The 17,898-nt window shown below is 41.1% G+C and overlaps 1 protein-coding gene across 2 annotated transcripts in view; it reads right to left on the bottom strand.

Moving 5' to 3' along the window:
* Nucleotides 1-17,898, bottom strand: part of DNAH7 (dynein axonemal heavy chain 7) — a 518,555-nt gene that overhangs the window by 136,975 nt on the left and 363,682 nt on the right. For both annotated transcript variants that reach the window (XM_044302717.1, XM_044302716.1), the window contains 3 exons: nucleotides 14,246-14,581; nucleotides 10,927-11,053; nucleotides 8,265-8,459 (listed from right to left, as the gene is read on the bottom strand). In XM_044302717.1, coding sequence (XP_044158652.1) covers nucleotides 8,265-8,459; nucleotides 10,927-11,053; nucleotides 14,246-14,581 — 658 coding nt within the window. The remainder of the gene's footprint in view (nucleotides 1-8,264; nucleotides 8,460-10,926; nucleotides 11,054-14,245; nucleotides 14,582-17,898) is intronic.

Raw genomic sequence — 17,898 nt, 5'->3', positions numbered from 1 at the left:
TTTCTGATAGTGTTTCAGGAATCCATGTACCTCATTTTTGAGTGAACAACTTTAATGACCAAGTTCCAAAATTCTTGACACTACATACACAGATGGCTATATTCAGTAAAAGGGATTGTCCATGTTCAGAGCTGAACACTGACATATCCCCTTCTTCACCCAGGCAGCCCCTATGAGTGGAGCATCAGAGCAGCACAAAGGCTTTTCCAGCAGATCCGGTGATGTACTGGGTCTAACCATGGGAAAGCTAGGCGGAGGCTACCACCTAGCAGTGAGCCCGGTGATGTCACCAGCACTAACGGGCGGACTTTACCGCTAATTAGGGCTAATGACATCACCGGGAACACTGGTAGCCGGAAGGCCCCGCCTAGAAGTGCAAAAATATAAACAAAAGAGCCCTTATCCTGCGTGATGCAGCACAGGGCAAGGGAGAACATTGGACCAAGATGACACTGTGCCATGTGTTACCAGAGTCAATTTTAGCTAGGCTACATCTGTATGTAGAATCCAAAAACCATGGCTTGACCAATTTAATTCCAAGGGACTTTTATTTTTACTAACTAAACCGCAAAATAATAATAATAATAAACAATATAGTGCCAAAATGAAAAGTAAAAGTTTAAAATTGTCGGCTGGTTTTTAGGGAACTAAATACTATATTCTGAGCTATTTTCACAGAAGGGCTGTAGCCGTGTTTGTGTGCGTAACTCAAGAAGCTATTTGTTGTTCATAACTTCTGATTATTGTTTTGTTTATTTTTGCTTATGACCTTTTTGTATCAGGTTATTAGAATAAAGCTGCCTGAATGATTTAATAGTCTTGTTTTTTTTTTTTTTTTTTTTTTTTTACTAATATCCCCTTATATATCAGAGGTGTACACCATAGTTTAAGACACTTTTTTTATACAGAAACCTATCATTCATTCGGCTACTTTACTTAATATGGCTTCTTTAGCCTGCACTTAGGAGGGGTTGCGCTTGGTTTTTAGAATCAGCTGGCAGGAAGGGACCATATCTCTTAGCCACAAACAGATTGCATATGCGGATGCAAAAAGAATGAATGCATTACAGGGAGAGCAATATCAGGCAGGACAAAGCAGCGGAAGCGGAGTATGTATTTGTGGTCATAGTAGCCAAGTTTTTTCTGATATTACCCCTTTGAAATGATACTATTGAATAGAACTTCAGAGACAGTGTATTGAAATACATTTATCTCTATCTAATTGGCAACAAACCATTGAAGTGAAGCAGCTGTATCACATAGGCAGCGCTGTAATTATAAATAAAACCTGCATGAGAGATCACAGTACAGGCTAAAGAAGCCATATGAAGTAGAGTAGCCAAATTAATTATAGGTTCCTGTATAAAAATAGAAAAAAGTGTCCTAGAGCGCTACGGTGATAAATAAGGGGGTATTAGCTTAAAAACACAGGACAGGACAGAAGACTATTAAATCATTCAGGCAGCTTTATTCTAATGATCGGATTCAAAAATGGCAAAAAGGCCATAAGCACGAGTGGCAAAAAAACAGGCTACAATAAAAAAAAAAAACAATAATCAGAAGTTATGAACAAAAAATAGCTTCTTGAGTTACGCACACAAACACGGCTACAGCCCTCCTGTGAAAATAGCTCAGAATATAGTATATAGGTTCCCTAAAAAACAGCCGACAATTTTAAACTTTTCCTTATCATTTTGGCACTATACGGTTTATCATTATTATTATTATTATTTTGCGGTTTAGTTAGTAAAGATAAAAGTTACATTTTACAGATCATATGTAAGAGTGAGCCCCTAGTGGGATTAAATTGGTTAAGCGACCATGGTTTTTGGATATTACAATAACCCTAGGACCTAACGCAAGGGGAAAAAAATAGCTTTTGTTAAGTTATGTAGACGCAAGCCTCTACATAACTTTGGCGCATCTACTGCTGATCTAAATCTATGCCAGCCTCCGAGCTGTATTACATTTATAACATTTTCTACGGCCAAAACAGGCCTGCCCACTTCCGCACCCATGCCACTCTCCTTTTTTTAGACTTGGCGTGAGTGGGGAAAATAACCTTTGCGCCACAATCTGCGACAGTTATATCACTCAGTAAATGCCCCCTGTGTTTTCAATAATTGGAACCAAGTTCTGATATCAATGGATTATCCTAAGATCATGCCATCTATATCAAAGTCCTGGAAATCTCCTCTATGAACAAATTTAGTAATGCAAACTTATGGGTATATGGGTAATTTTTTTATGCATTTACTTGGACTATAGTCATTTATTATGATACACAGTACTTTGTGTTGTCCTTTTTTGTTAATTAGCTAAAAGCTTTTAAGAAATCTGCTTTGTCTTTATGAAGTTTAGCAGAACAAAAAGACAGAACTGAACTGAGGAATTTTAAATGATTCCATTATGACACATCTTAACTGAACCCAAATGGAAGGTAGAAAGTATCTGTTAGGGTTAAAACAGAAATAAGTAGCGCACTATAGGGTCAGTACGTCAGGAGTATGTATCATCGGACCCCTGTAAGTTGGAGGCTCACCTGTATAGTAAGGTAATGCATGCATATCAGGATCGCAAAAGTTGTATGGGATGCAGCCACAATCACACAAACTTCAAGGAAAGGTGCCCAGTCTTCCAAGGAGATAAGTAGAGTTGAGAATTAAGGACCGTCATGCGCAAAGCACCACATCAACTGTTGTGCGATCAATAAATTCTTTTTAGGGTCCATTCACACGTCCGTTTTTTCTTTCCTGATCTGTTCCGTTTTTTCAGGAACAGATCAGGACCAGATCTGGACCCATTCATTTTCAATGGGTCCTGGAAAAAATCGGACAGCACAATGTGTGCTGTCCGTTTCCGTTGTTCCGTTCCGCATGTCCGTTTAAATATAAAACATGTCCTATTCTTGTCCTGAAAAATCGGATCCTGGTACAATACAAAGTCAATGGATCCGCAAAAAACGGATGACATTCGGATGTCATTCCGTATGTCATCCGTTTTTTGCGGATTCCGTTCCTGGAAACACATAACAAATTTTTTTTTTTTTTATTTTTTTTTTTTTTCCAATTTTTTTTCAAAGAAATCCAAACAACTTTATTTGATTATTGAAATGTATACATGCTCCCGTTTTTTGCGGATCCGCAAAAAACGGATGACATACGGAAACATTTTCAGGAACAACGGATCCGCAAAAAACGGACCGTTTTTCAGGATGAAAAAAAACAGGACGTGTGAATGGACCCTTATTGCGAAAAACAACGTGATTCAGAGATATAATTCTCCTTCAGGTTTACAGAGAATTATATCTCCTAAGGGTCCATTCACACGTCCGTTTTTTCTTTCCTGATCTGTTCCGTTTTTTCAGGAACAGATCTGGACCAGATCTGGACCCATTTATTTTCAATGGGTCCTGAAAAAAAACGGACAGCACAATGTCAGATTTTTTTCAGGACCCATTGAAAATGAATGGGTCCAGATCTGGTCCAGATCTGTTCCTGAAAAAACGGAACAGATCAGGAAAGAAAAAACGGATGTGTGAATGGACCCTAAACGTGTTGTTTTTTGCAATAAAAAGAATCCATTGATCGCACAACAGTTGATGTGGTCCTTTGTGCCTGGCGGTCCATCATTCTCAAATGAAGACATTTTTAATCATATCAAGATCAATAATTCGTATGAAACACGGAAAAAATTCTCTTGGCATTTCCAGGGGAAGAAGCTATGTTTGAAATAATTAGGGTTAAGTTCACAAATATTTAACTGACCAGGCTTGGATATCTGTAGATAATGGTAAAAAGTGTTTGAAGCAACTCAAATTGTACCTCAAGTTGTTCAAAGCAGAAAGGTGAATACCTCCATTTTATAAATTTCAAGCAATTTGGGATAGTGGAGTAAGTTTTATACAGCCATCAAAATTTAGCATTTAAACTTCAATCAATGCCCTAGTTACAAGTTGGAGGTGTACTCAGGGAGACAATTTCTAATAAAGTATCCAAATGTCCCCAGGCCCTAACCCTTCAACTGTAGTAAAGTATAACAAAGAATTAAGCAAAGCTAGTTCTATATTATCACTTTGCTTGTTCCTCATCTATTTTTGAAACAGACCTTGAATTTTGCTGCACTGGAATCCATTTAGAGGTGTAGAGAATTTTTGGAATCAAAATCATTGTCAGCAAATTTAGTCTTCCTTTTATTAACAGTGGCAGTTTATACCATGCAGAAACTTTTGGGGCACTTTAGTTCATATACAGCGCATTTGGAAAGTCTTCAGACTCTTTCATTTTTTTACATTTTGTTAAGTTGCGGCCTTGAGCAAAAAAACAAAAAATAGTTCAAAATTTTCCCCATCATTCTGTACTTAATACACCATGATGACTAAGTCAAAACAGAATGCTCGAAATCTTTACTCATTTATTTAAAAAAAAAAAACTGCATTGACATAAGTACAGGGAGTGCAGAATTATTAGGCAAATGAGTATTTTGACCACATCATCCTCTTTATGCATGTTGTCTTACTCCAAGCTGTATAGGCTCGAAAGCCTACTACCAATTAAGCATATTAGGTGATGTGCATCTCTGTAATGAGAAGGGGTGTGGTCTAATGACATCAACACCCTATATCAGGTGTGCATAATTATTAGGCAACTTCCTTTCCTTTGGCAAAATGGGTCAAAAGAAGGACTTGACAGGCTCAGAAAAGTCAAAAATAGTGAGATATCTTGCAGAGGGATGCAGCACTCTTAAAATTGCAAAGCTTCTGAAGCGTGATCATCAAACAATCAAGCGTTTCATTCAAAATAGTCAACAGGGTCGCAAGAAGCGTGTGGAAAAACCAAGGCGCAAAATAACTGCCCATGAACTGAGAAAAGTCAAGCGTGCAGCTGCCAAGATGCCACATGCCACCAGTGTGGCCATATTTCAGAGCTGCAACATCACTGGAGTGCCCAAAAGCACAAGGTGTGCAATACTCAGAGACATGGCCAAGGTAAGAAAGGCTGAAAGACGACCACCACTGAACAAGACACACAAGCTGAAACGTCAAGACTGGGCCAAGAAATATCTCAAGACTGATTTTTCTAAGGTTTTATGGACTGATGAAATGAGAGTGAGTCTTGATGGGCCAGATGGATGGGCCCGTGGCTGGATTGGTAAAGGGCAGAGAGCTCCAGTCCGACTCAGACGCCAGCAAGGTGGAGGTGGAGTACTGGTTTGGGCTGGTATCATCAAAGATGAGCTTGTGGGGCCTTTTCGGGTTGAGGATGGAGTCAAGATCAACTCCCAGTCCTACTGCCAGTTTCTGGAAGACACCTTATTCAAGCAGTGGTACAGGAAGAAGTCTGCATCCTCCAAGAAAAACATGATTTTCATGCAGGACAATGCTCCATCACACGCGTCCAAGTACTCCACAGCGTGGCTGGCAAGAAAGGGTATAAAAGAAGAAAATATAATGACATGGCCTCCTTGTTCACCTGATCTGAACCCCATTGAGAACCTGTGGTCCATCATCAAATGTGAGATTTACAAGGAGGGAAAACAGTACACCTCTCTGAACAGTGTCTGGGAGGCTGTGGTTGCTGCTGCACGCAATTTTGATGGTGAACAGATCAAAACACTGACAGAATCCATGGATGGCAGGCTTTTGAGTGTCCTTGCAAAGAAAGGTGGCTATATTGGTCACTGATTTGTTTTTGTTTTGTTTTTGAATGTCAGAAATGTATATTTGTGAATGTTGGGATGTTATATTGGTTTCACTGGTAAAAATAAATAATTGAAATGGGTATATATTAGTTTTTTGTTAAGTTGCCTAATAATTATGCACAGTAATAGTCACCTGCACACACAGATATCCCCCTAAAATAGCTAAAACTAAAAACTACTTCCAAAAATATTCAGCTTTGATATTAATGAGTTTTTTGGGTTCATTGAGAACATGGTTGTTGTTCAATAATAAAATGAATCCTCAAAAATACAACTTGCCTAATAATTCTGCACTCCCTGTATTCAGACCTGTTACTCAATACTTAGTGGAAGCGCCCTTTGCAGCAACTACAGTCTCCAGTCTTCTTTGGTATGATGCCAAAAGATTTGCAGGGAAATCCGCAGGTGTTCGCAGGGAAAACCGTGCGATCAATTGTTGCGGATTTTTGTGAGGATTTGTGTGCAGTTTGTTGCACATTTTAATCTCCCCATTGAAGTGAATGGAGACAATCCAGTCAGGAAACAAAAGAAATTGACATGCTGTGGATTTTAAAATCCACACCGTAGGTCAAAATCCACGTGGAAAAAATCTGCATTATGTGCATGAGAATTTCGAATTCTCATAGAATACAATGTACAGGTCCTTCTAAAAAAATTAGCATATTGTGATAAAGTTCATTATTTTCTGTAATGTACTGATAAACATTAGACTTTCAGATATTTTAGATACATTACACACCAACTGAAGTAGTTCAAGCCTTTTATTGTTTTAATATTGATGATTTTGGCATACAGCTCATGAAAACCCAAATTTCCTATCTCAAAAAATTAGCATATTTCATCCGACCAATAAAAGAAAGTGTTTTTAATACAAAAAAAGTCAACCTTCAAATAATTATGTTCAGTTATGCACTCAATACTAGGTCGGGAATCCTTTTGCAGAAATGACTGCTTCAATGCAGCGTGGCATGGAGGCAATCAGCCTGTGGCACTGCTGAGGTGTTATGGAGGCCCAGGATGCTTCGATAGCGGCCTTAAGCTCATCCAGAGTGTTGGGTCTTGCGTCTCTCAACTTTCTCTTCCTAATATCCCACAGATTCTCTATGGGGTTCAGGTCAGGAGAGTTGGCAGGCCAATTGAGCACAGTAATACCATGGTCAGTAAACCATTTACCAGTGGTTTTGGCACTGTGAGCAGGTGCCAGGTCGTGCTGAAAAATGAAATCTTCATCTCCATAAAGCTTTTCAGCAGATGGAAGCATGAAGTGCTCCAAAATCTCCTGATAGCTAGCTGCATTGACCCTGCCCTTGATAAAACACAGTGGACCAACACCAGCAGCTGACATGGCACCCCAGACCATCACTGACTGTGGGTACTTGACACTGGACTTCAGGCATTTTGGCATTTCCCTCTCCCCAGTCTTCCTCCAGACTCTGGCATCTAGATTTCCGAATGACATGCAAAATTTGCTTTCATCCGAAAAAAGTACTTTGGACCACTGAGCAACAGTCCAGTGCTGCTTCTCTGTAGCCCAGGTCAGGCGCTTCTGCCGCTGTTTCTGGTTCAAAAGTGGCTTGACCTGGGGAATGCGGCACCTGTAGCCCATTTCCTGCACACGCCTGTACACGGTGGCTCAGTCCACTGCTTCCGCAGGTCCCCCAAGGTCTGGAATCGGTCCTTCTCCACAATCTTCCTCAGGGTCCGGTCACCTCTTCTCGTTGTGCAGCGTTTTCTGCCACACTTTTTCCTTCCCACAGACTTCCCACTGAGGTGCCTTGATACAGCACTCTGGGAACAGCCTATTCGTTCAGAAATTTCTTTCTGTGTTTTACCCTCTTGCTTGAGGGTGTCGATGATAGCCTTCTGGACAGCAGTCAGGTCGGCAGTCTTACCCATGATTGCGGTTTTGAGTAATGAACCAGGCTGGGAGTTTTTAAAAGCCTCAGGAATCTTTTGCAGGTGTTTAGAGTTAATTAGTTGATTCAGATGATTAGGTTAATAGCTCGTTTAGAGAACCTTTTCATGATATGCTAATTTTTTGAGATAGGAATTTGGGGTTTTCATGAGCTGTATGCCAAAATCATCAATATTAAAACAATAAAAGGCTTGAACTACTTCAGTTGGTGTGTAATGAATCTAAAATATCTGAAAGTCTAATGTTTATCAGTACATTACAGAAAATAATGAACTTTATCACAATATGCTAATTTTTTTAGAAGGACCTGTACATGACCCATGCTGCGAATTTTCTGCATGCAAATCCGCACAGTAAATTCGCACGCAATCCTGTTTGTGTGCATTTACCATAAAGGGTCTGGATAGTTGTGTTCATGCAGAATTTTAGTTTTTCATTTTTAATACATTTGCAAACATTTAAAACATTTTGTTTTTCATTTTTAAGGGGGATTGAGTACAGATCGATGGGGTAATCTTGATTTTTTCTTTATTTTAGCACAAGGCCACATGTGAAAGAAGTGAGAGGGTCTGAAGACCGAATGCAATGTAATAAATGTAATACGTTTATATTTCATTATATACACTGAACTCCCACAAACTTAACTTACCAAACTGTCATATACTATTTTCCATCCATCCTTTAGTCTCATAAAATCCTTCCGAATTCCTTTGAATCTAGGAACAGAATCAAGGCGGCATATTTCATCCCATGATTTCTGGGGCAACCACGTGCATGGATTGGAGTGAGGATTGTCCAGTCCTAGGCCACCAGTCAGCAAAAACATCCATTCTACTTCATCAATCTACAATAAAAATATTAAAACATTATACTGTTGAGGAGTGGGTGAGAAGTGGGTGGTGCTGTTTCTGCTGGCTTACACATTATCTTCTTTTAGTAAGGATTTTGAATTGTACACCCATTTCCTTAGGGCAGGGATCAGCAACCTTCGGCACTCCAGCTGTTGTGAAACTACAATTCCCAGCATGCTCCATTCATTTCTATGAGAGTTTTTACAAGAGCAGGGCAAGCATGCATACTGGGAGTTGTAGTTTCACAACAGCTGGAGTGCCGGAGGTTGCTGATCCCTGCCTTAGGGGCTCATACACACGACCATGGTTTTTGTTCTATTCTGATTGGATGTGGACTGATTCACTTTAATGGGGCAGCAAGAGCTTTCAACAGCACGTTGTGAAAATAATAAAATAAAAAAATAAAAATTAGAACATGTCCTATTCTTGTCAGTTTTGCAGACAAGGATAGGATAGTTTTATAGACCGCAGGATGTTCCTTTCTGCAAAATGCGGAACACACAAGACCGGTATCCATGTTTTGCAGATCTGCAAATTTGCAGACTGCAAAAATGGCAACAGCCTAGTGCATTAGCCCTAAGAGAGAAGCTTGAAAAACTCAAAGTTCATTGTAAAAAGCTAAACTTTTATTTTTTTTACAAAAGGTTGAAGAAAATACCACTAAACTTTGAGTGGATCCAAAAGATGTTATAATCTTCCCATCGTCATAATCCACTCTTGGTTTTGTCTAAAAATAAACTTAGTATTACCGAATCAAAAGAGAAAAGCCTTTAATATTCCCATAAATACATGAGAATATTAAAGGCTTGTATTTTTTGGATTATATACCGTATTTTTCGCCGTATAAGACGCACTTTTTCTCCCCCCAAAATGGGCCTGCGTCTTATACGGCGAATGCTGTCAGTTTTACATCGCAAGCTGCGATGTAAAGCGAGCGGGGACTCGGGGAGGGACTGGGAGGAGGAGCTGGGGGCCGGCAATAGCGGCGGGGCGGTGCAGTCACTGTACTATAGCCCCGCCGCTCCGGTATACTAATATAATATGTCATATTCAATTAATGGTTATTAAATATGCCTAATAGTACCTTAAAGCCTAAGCGCTTCAGTAGTATGCAGGCCGGGCGGGCGGCAGCGTAACTCCCTGATGTCACATGCCTGCGCCGCCTACTTTATGAATGAAGCAGGCGGCGCAGGCAAGTGACGTCAGTGAGTGACGCGCCGCGCCGGCCGCCCGGCCTGCCGGCATTGTACTGAAGCGCTTAGGATTTAAGGTACTATCAGGAATAAAGAGGCATATTTAATAACTATTAATTGAATAAGACATATTATATTAGTATACTGGAGCGGCGGGGGATCTGTGGATGGCACAGTTATGGGCTGGGAGGATCCGTGGATGACACATGTATAACAGTGCCATCCACAGATCCCCCTGTAACAGTGTCCGTCATCCACAGATCCCCCCATAACAGTATCCGTCATCCACAGATCCCCCCATAACAGTGTCCGTCATCCACAGATCCCCCCATAACAGTGTCCGTCATCCACAGATCCCCCCATAACAGTGTCCGTCATCCACAGATCCCCCCATAACAGTGTCCGTCATCCACAGATCCCCAGTAATAGTGCCATCCACAGACCACCATTAGTGCCAAACACACAGCACACCTTTTGGTTAAAAATATTTTTTTTCTTATTTTCCTCCCCAAAAACCTAGGTGCGTCTTATGGGGCGAAAAATACGGTAATTGTATGCTTATTTAAGCCATTCCCAGTTATGGTTGAGGCAGACAACATGCAAGAATGGTTTGTGTATATAAAAATAAACTTCCGAAAAAGCGGTATGGCTCCATACACAGTGTAGTGGTTGCCCTTGGTTACTTTAGACTGTTCTCATTATCTTTAAACAAGTACTACCACCAGACAGGAGTAGAGGCAAGTCTGACTGCTGGTACCACCATGATCATTAAAAACGTAGTCCCTGGAAGAACAGGAAACTCCGCTTGTTACAAGACTGCCAGAAACAGTCAAATACAGCACTGATGGCCACTGCAATCAGGTAATAGGGTGTCTCATGGACGTCACATCATTAATATATCAAACTATATAGGTTGGGCAAGCACCAGTTTTGTTCTTCAAATGGAGCCAACAGGGGCAAATGGGGCCAGTCAGCAAAGTCCTAATTCACACAGGTAAACACTGCAAGCACACCCAGGGCTAGGGTAGTCCTGTGGTGTGCTGGTGCCAACTACGTATACTGTAGTTTGTAGACAAGAAGAAATGGGCTGAACATGTACTGAATGGTTAAAGTAATGCTTAGTTATAATGGTGTAAAAAGCCACCACTGTCAGACTCTGGACTACTGTCTACATATTTTTGAACAGCCTGGCAACAACCAAAGGAAATATAGTATTTACTTACATAGGCATTAACATGTTTTTATTACAGTACTAAATATTTCTTACCAATTTTTCATGCTTCAACAGGTTTACTGTTAAGCAAAAAGAAAAGAGAAGCTTGTCCTTTTCAAATAGTGAACGACATACATTTGTGTACAGTGAGTAGGTAAAGTGATCCTTCAGTGTTTGCAACCTTAAAAAAAAGAAAGAAATTCAGTTCATGACAGAAATTACTTTATGTATCATCTATTGCCTCAGGTAATACAGCAGTGGGTGTGTAGTCAGAATGCACATCAGGGGTGGATTAAATGTATAGGATCCAACCTTCCCTTCTTTCGCCTTCTGCCCCATATTTACACCCGTAACCCTTAATAATGTATAGCCATAGTATGCAGTATATAGTATAACTCAACACAGTATGCAATATAAAATATACCACACCACAGTATACAGTATCCCAAAGTATGCCATGTACAGTATAACACCCGAATACCCCAAAGTATGTAGTATACAGCTTAAGGCCCCACAGTATGCAGTAACCCTCAGTATGCAGCATATAGTATAACACCGCACAGAATGCAGTACCCCTCAGTATGCAGTATATAGTATAACACCCTACAGTATAGAGTATAACACCGCACAGTATGCAGTACCCCTCAGTATTCAGTATATAGTATAACACCCTACAGTATAGAGTATAACACCGCACAGTATGCAGTACCCCTCAGTATGCAGTATATAGTCTAACACCTCACAGTATATAGTATAACACCCTACAGTATAGAGTATAACACCGCACAGTATGCAGTATATAGTATAACACCCTACAGTATATAGTATAACACCCTACAGTATAGAGTATAACACCGCACAGTATGCAGTACCCCTCAGTATGCAGTATATAGCATAACACCTCACAGTATATAGCATAACACCTCACAGTATATAGTATAACACCCTACAGTATAGAGTATAACACCGCACAGAATGCAGTACCCCTCAGTATGAAGTATATAGTATAACACCCTACAGTATAGAGTATAACACCGCACAGTATGCAGTACCCCCAGTATGCAGTATATAGTATAACACCCTACAGTATAGAGTATAACACTGCACAGTATGCAGTACCCCTCAGTATGCAGTATATAGTATAACACCCTACAGTATAGAGTATAACACCGCCCAGTATGCAGTACCCCTCAGTATGCAGTATATAGCATAACACCTCACAGTATATAGTATAACACCCTACAGTATAGAGTATAACAACGCACAGTATGAAGTATATAGTATAACACCCTACAGTATAGAGTATAACACCGCACAGTATGCAGTACCCCCAGTATGCAGTATATAGTATAACACCCTACAGTATAGAGTATAACACTGCACAGTATGCAGTACCCCCAGTATGCAGTATATAGTATAACACCCTACAGTATAGAGTATAACACCGCACAGTATGCAGTACCCCTCAGTATGCAGTATATAGTATAACACCCTACAGTATAGAGTATAACACCGCACAGTATGCAGTACCCCTCAGTATGCAGTATATAGTATAACACCCTCTGTCACCTTCTCTCCACATAAAACTACAGCAAAGTTCTCCTGCAGCAACATTCCTCTTCTATGCTGGTAGGAAAAATGATCTGTGATGATGTAATTGCCATGTGTCCATATGTTACAGGTCACATGTCGATGATGTAATTACAAGTTCTTTCTCCTATGACCATCCAGCACTGCAAGTCAAAGGAGGCAGCAGTGGTTCAGGCGGTCTGCTCACATTTAGCAAACACACTCCTTCCCTGTAATGAGCATTTTGGGCGGCAATAGTCCTCACAGGGATGTCATGCCGGGTACTACTGCCCCAAATTTCCCTATTATAATCTGCCACTGATGCACATGTACAGTAGTATCTCAGGATTCAAAACAGCAGGAAATGTATGGCTAATGTTTGCTTCTGTAGACTGCTCTGAAAAGAAAAAGCTCCAACATTTCCTCATTGTAAATACAGTATTTACGGGAAAGCTGTCATATGGTTTCAAATATGATTTGTCCATCCTACAATTAGCATGATCCTCATGACTACACTAGATTTAGAGCATGCTTCCACTTTAATAATAAAAACCTTCTTGCGCCACTATGACACCGTTTATCACTTTTTACGGCGTACACACAGCAACAAAGCTCCTGGAATATATCCATAGAGCTCCACTCACCCAATGGGTCATTATACATTGGTAAAACCTTCTATCTACCATATTGGAAAGAGCAGCAGACAGAGCTTTTCTATACAGTGGGCCACTGGAAAAGAGTATCCAGCGTGGTATATCTTTTTACAACAATAGCCAGTGTGCACATTAGAGTCCTTTGTTGGATGCATATACTGGGGAAGGGAAATTATACAGACATAATGCAAGGCAGTGTGTACACAGCCTTAGTCCTTCCATTTTCAGAAGTCTAATTTTTATGAATGGGATGGATCAAAAATATTGCTCACAAGTATTGTCCTGCCCTGCATTACACAGATATCGATCAATGTGATGTGATGCCAAGTACATGCAAATGCACGCCCTGACCCTGCTGCAAGAAATCCTTCCTGGGACTCCTGGAGTTGGAAACTCAAAATGAAATCTTCTAAAACTTGAATTTATTAGCATCCATTAAAACTTACAGCTCCAACAATGACACCGGTAAACGGTCAACAAATTTCAGACCGACGCGTTCTTAATCGAGACATTGTGGTTATGATTAAGAACTCTTCGGTTCGAAATGTGTTGACAGCTTACTAGTGTCATTCATGGAGCTGTAAATTTGAATGGATGCTAATAAATGTTAGTTTTAGAAGATTTCTATTGCTGGACATTTTTTCTTCAGTTATTGCCAAGTGTTCCCACATATTAGGGTATTGGGTTCTCCCAACGGGGGCATTTTCTGATGAGTTTTTTGTCAATCAACCATTTCCAAGGTGGAAACAACTTGTGAGTAACACTATTATGCTATGGTCATTTCTATATATGATTCATATCATTTGGAGTCATTAGGGCTGGACTAAAGCTATGGTTTGGGTTACTGTGACAAAGTAGTTTTTTCAAATTTACCTGCACCTTTTGTTACCATTTTATTTTTCACACTAAAATTGGGCAACCTCCTAGCAATCACTGGGACCAATAAAAGCAGTCCCAGTTATTTAGTGATGTCTACATAAAAGACAGTAAATCTGTATGTAAATCTGGTTGACTGACAGCTGGGGATCAGAATTTGCTTTAAACCCGCACCATACATTTGCTAGTTTAGTCCCGTGGAATGTATACTGGTTAGGCATCAGGTGAAGTAGCAGAAAATCTCTCTGATTAGCTTGCATCAAAGTGAAACCCACCTAGTCAGCAAATGATCCGACTTTGTCGAGTTGTCGATTGACATAATAAAAAGATTAATAAACCATGTAAGTGAATATTGGTACATGGGCTCAATGTTGGCTAAGTCAGCTATGGAAAAAAACAGAACTGAAGAATGTACAGAGATGGGGCGGTAGCCCATCCTTGTTGAATCAATCTTCTTTTCTGTTGCCTCAGCAACTGTTTGCTTCTCAGAAATTTCATTTGCTAGAGCCTTGGAGGAAGACAATATTTTAATGGCAGTTTCATCTTCTAATATGTTGCCTTCTGAAGTTGAAAGTACTTCTAAGATCTTGTCTTCAATTTCTTTTAGCTGCCTGGAAAAATAAAAAGAAATGTGTTTAGAGTTACACTGAAATATATGAAACAAAACATGTATATACTCTAATAATGTTAAAGAATACCAACATTCAAAAAGTTATTATAAGAGGGAGACTATGGGGTGTATGATGTACGAACTGAAATCTATGCCGGCTCTAAGCGGGTGTAGATTTCCGGTGTAATTCACTCCCTTTTTTGGAGTAAGCAATGACACATCGTGTAGGCCACTCACCTTACATCCTGAATGCCATCCAACTCGATAATAAATGTGTAAAGCTACTTTCACACTGGCGTTTTCGCTTTCCGTTTGTGAGATCTGCTTCAGGGATCTCGCAAGCGGTCCAAAACGGATCAGTTTTGCCGTAATGCATTCTGAATGGAAAAAGATCCGCTCAAAATACATCAGTTTGCCTCTGTTCAGTCTCCATTCCGCTTTGGTGTCGTCTGACGAAACTGAGACAAACGGATCCGTCCCCATTGACTTACATTGTGTGTCAGGACGTTTTCTATGACACAATCTGGCACAATAGAAAACAGATCCGTCCTCCATTGACTTTCAATGGTGTTCTGAACAGATTCAGATGTTTGTATTATCTGAACGGATCCGTCTGTGCAGATCCATGACGGATCCGCACCAAACGCGAGTGTGAAAGTAGCCTAAGCAGTAGCTCCCCCTAGTGGTTGCTCAAGGAGGATGAAATTTAATTATTTAAAGGGTAATTAAAAAAATTTACAACCAAAAATAAAAACAGATTAGAAACAATATTTGTTACCATCTGGTTTTAACTGGCAGATACATTTTTGGTAACACATTTAGGGCTGTTTCACACGAGCGGATGCCGTGCGTGACATCCGCTGCGTGAATGACAGCCAAGACCCGATGCAGACTGCAGAGGCACGGAGCATTAACATGATTGATAATGCTCCATGCCTCTGTGATCTCTTTACTATGAAATCACAGTGACAACTTTATCCCACTGTGATTTCGTAGTAAAGAGATCACAGAGAGGCACAGAGCATTATCAGTCATGTTACTGCTCCGTGCTCCTGCAGTCTGCATCGGGTCTTGGCTATCAGTCACGGAGCGGATGTCACGCACGGCATCCGCTCGTGTGAAACAGCCCTTACTTTAACCAACTGAATATGATGGCAGCATGGGGAGTTCAAGATTTTAAAGGGATTCTGTCATGAGATTTTAGCCCTATAAGCTAAACATATGCCCATGTCCGTACTAATAACATAAATCCTAAACTGGCCTTATTAAACCTGCTTGTGGCTCTATTAGCCCAAAAAACAGGTTTTTATAACCTGTCAATCGCCTACCTAAGGTGCCCAAGGGGACATCCGTTAATACAGGGTGCCCAGCCGTCTGGTCCCCAGCGCCTCCTTCCCAGTCTTAATCGCCGCCCTCCCTGTCTACAGTGCAGCCTTCCTCACCTCAGCGCCACCTCCGCCAGATCCGGCTGGCCCTCTGCCAGATCCGGCGCCTGCGCACTATGCTCAGCCTGATGCGCTGCGGGCTCCTGGCAGCGGCTTCGTTGAGCGAAGTGCACATGCGCCCAGCCTGGTGCGCATGCACACTTTGCTCAACAAAGCCGCTGCCAGGAGTCCGCTGAGCATCAGGCTGAGCCTAGTGCGCAGGCGCCGATTCTGGTGGAGGCGGCGCTGAGGTGAGGAAGGCAGCACTGGAGACAGGGAGGGCGGCGATTAAGACTGGGAAGGAGGAGCTAGGCTCAGACGGCTGGGCGCCCTGTATTAAGGGATGTCCCCTTGGGCACCTTAGGTAGGCGATTAACAGGTTATAAAAAACATTTTTTTGGCTAATAGAGCCACAAGCAGGTTTAATAAGGCCAGTTTAGGATTTATGTTATTAGTACGGACATGGGTATATGTTTAGTTTATAGGGCAAAAATCTCATGACAGAATCCCTTTAAACAGAAAAAAGAGGCAGATAAAGGTTTTATCTTTTAGATTCCGACAAACAATGGCATGCTCTGTTGGGATGCTATTTGTACAGAGGTATTTCTGAATAGAAGCATTGTTTCCAGGGAAGAATAGCTCTGTAGATATGACACCCGACATAGCATAGTACAGTACTACACGAAATACCAGTATATGATTTTATCCTTTCTTAAGGTGGGTTTACACGCTAAACAACTAGCTGCTCGTTCAGTGGGGGTGAAGCACTGCATTTATACTGTACATGCATAGATCCCCTCCACAGTATGAGAATGATGATCCCTACCGCTTCTTTCTCATACAGCTGCTCTGTTTCTGTTTAGTGAGCATGATCTGCTGCCCAGAAACAATCATTTGGTTGCATGCACAAGCCACTCTTTCACCCAGATTCCCCCCCCCCCCCCAAAAAAAAGAAACTAAAATCCAGTACTTATAGCAGTTAAAACTTAACTTTTACTCAAGTAACATAAAAAGCTTGATGGCGAAATGTGACTCAATTTTGTCATCTCTATGATGTACAGAATTGTTATAATATCTCACCCACGCACTTCACATCCCCCCGCTGTGAGTTAGGTTCACTTATCTGTCTCAGGACAGATTCTGGGAATCTCCCAGAACTAGAACAAATGTTCTGTTTCATTCAGGGTCATTCGGCACAACTGCGTACATTCTTATATGTGACGTATTACATACCATAAAAGGATGTCCCGGCAGTATCTGTATGGGCGTCAATGTTTATCATTTACGATTGGTTTAACGCTGTTGATATGCAAACTTTTCTGCTGCCTATATAAGGCCAAGCTATAGCATAATACAATTAGAGTGTTTCTCAGTGATTGCCTGTGTGTGTGTCTGTTATTAGCAACTGAGAGGTCGTAGAGGTCCAGAAAGGTCCAAATCCTTTCAGCGTCCTTCCGACATGTTTCACTGTTTCACCCGATGAACAAGCAGCTGTACCTATAGACTAACAGATTATCAGGAACATGCAGCGATTAGGCCGTGTAAACCCACCATTACTCATCCATTCTGTACTGTAAAACAGTATTTTCTGCTCCAGTTAGAACTCTACAGTTATTATCTCTTGACATTTCATTTAAAATATATATTAGTATAAGGCCGATTGCACACGGCCGTTAGCGGTCCGTGGAACCACGGCCTGGATTCCTGCTGAGTGCAGGAGCGCACTGCGTCATGGGTTGCTATGACGCCGTGCGCTCCCTGCTGCCGCTGTAATACGGTGATACACTGGTATGATCTATACCAGTGTATTACTGTACTGTGGCGGCAGCAGGGAGCGCACGGCGTCATAGCAACCCATGACGCCGTGCGCTCCTGCTCTCAGCAGGAATCCAGG

This window comes from Bufo gargarizans, chromosome 8 (assembly GCF_014858855.1).
Source record: "Bufo gargarizans isolate SCDJY-AF-19 chromosome 8, ASM1485885v1, whole genome shotgun sequence".
In the NCBI taxonomy this organism is placed as follows: domain Eukaryota; kingdom Metazoa; phylum Chordata; class Amphibia; order Anura; family Bufonidae; genus Bufo; species Bufo gargarizans.
Note: the sequence above shows the minus strand (reverse complement) of the source record. Positions and strands in the feature narration are given on the sequence as shown.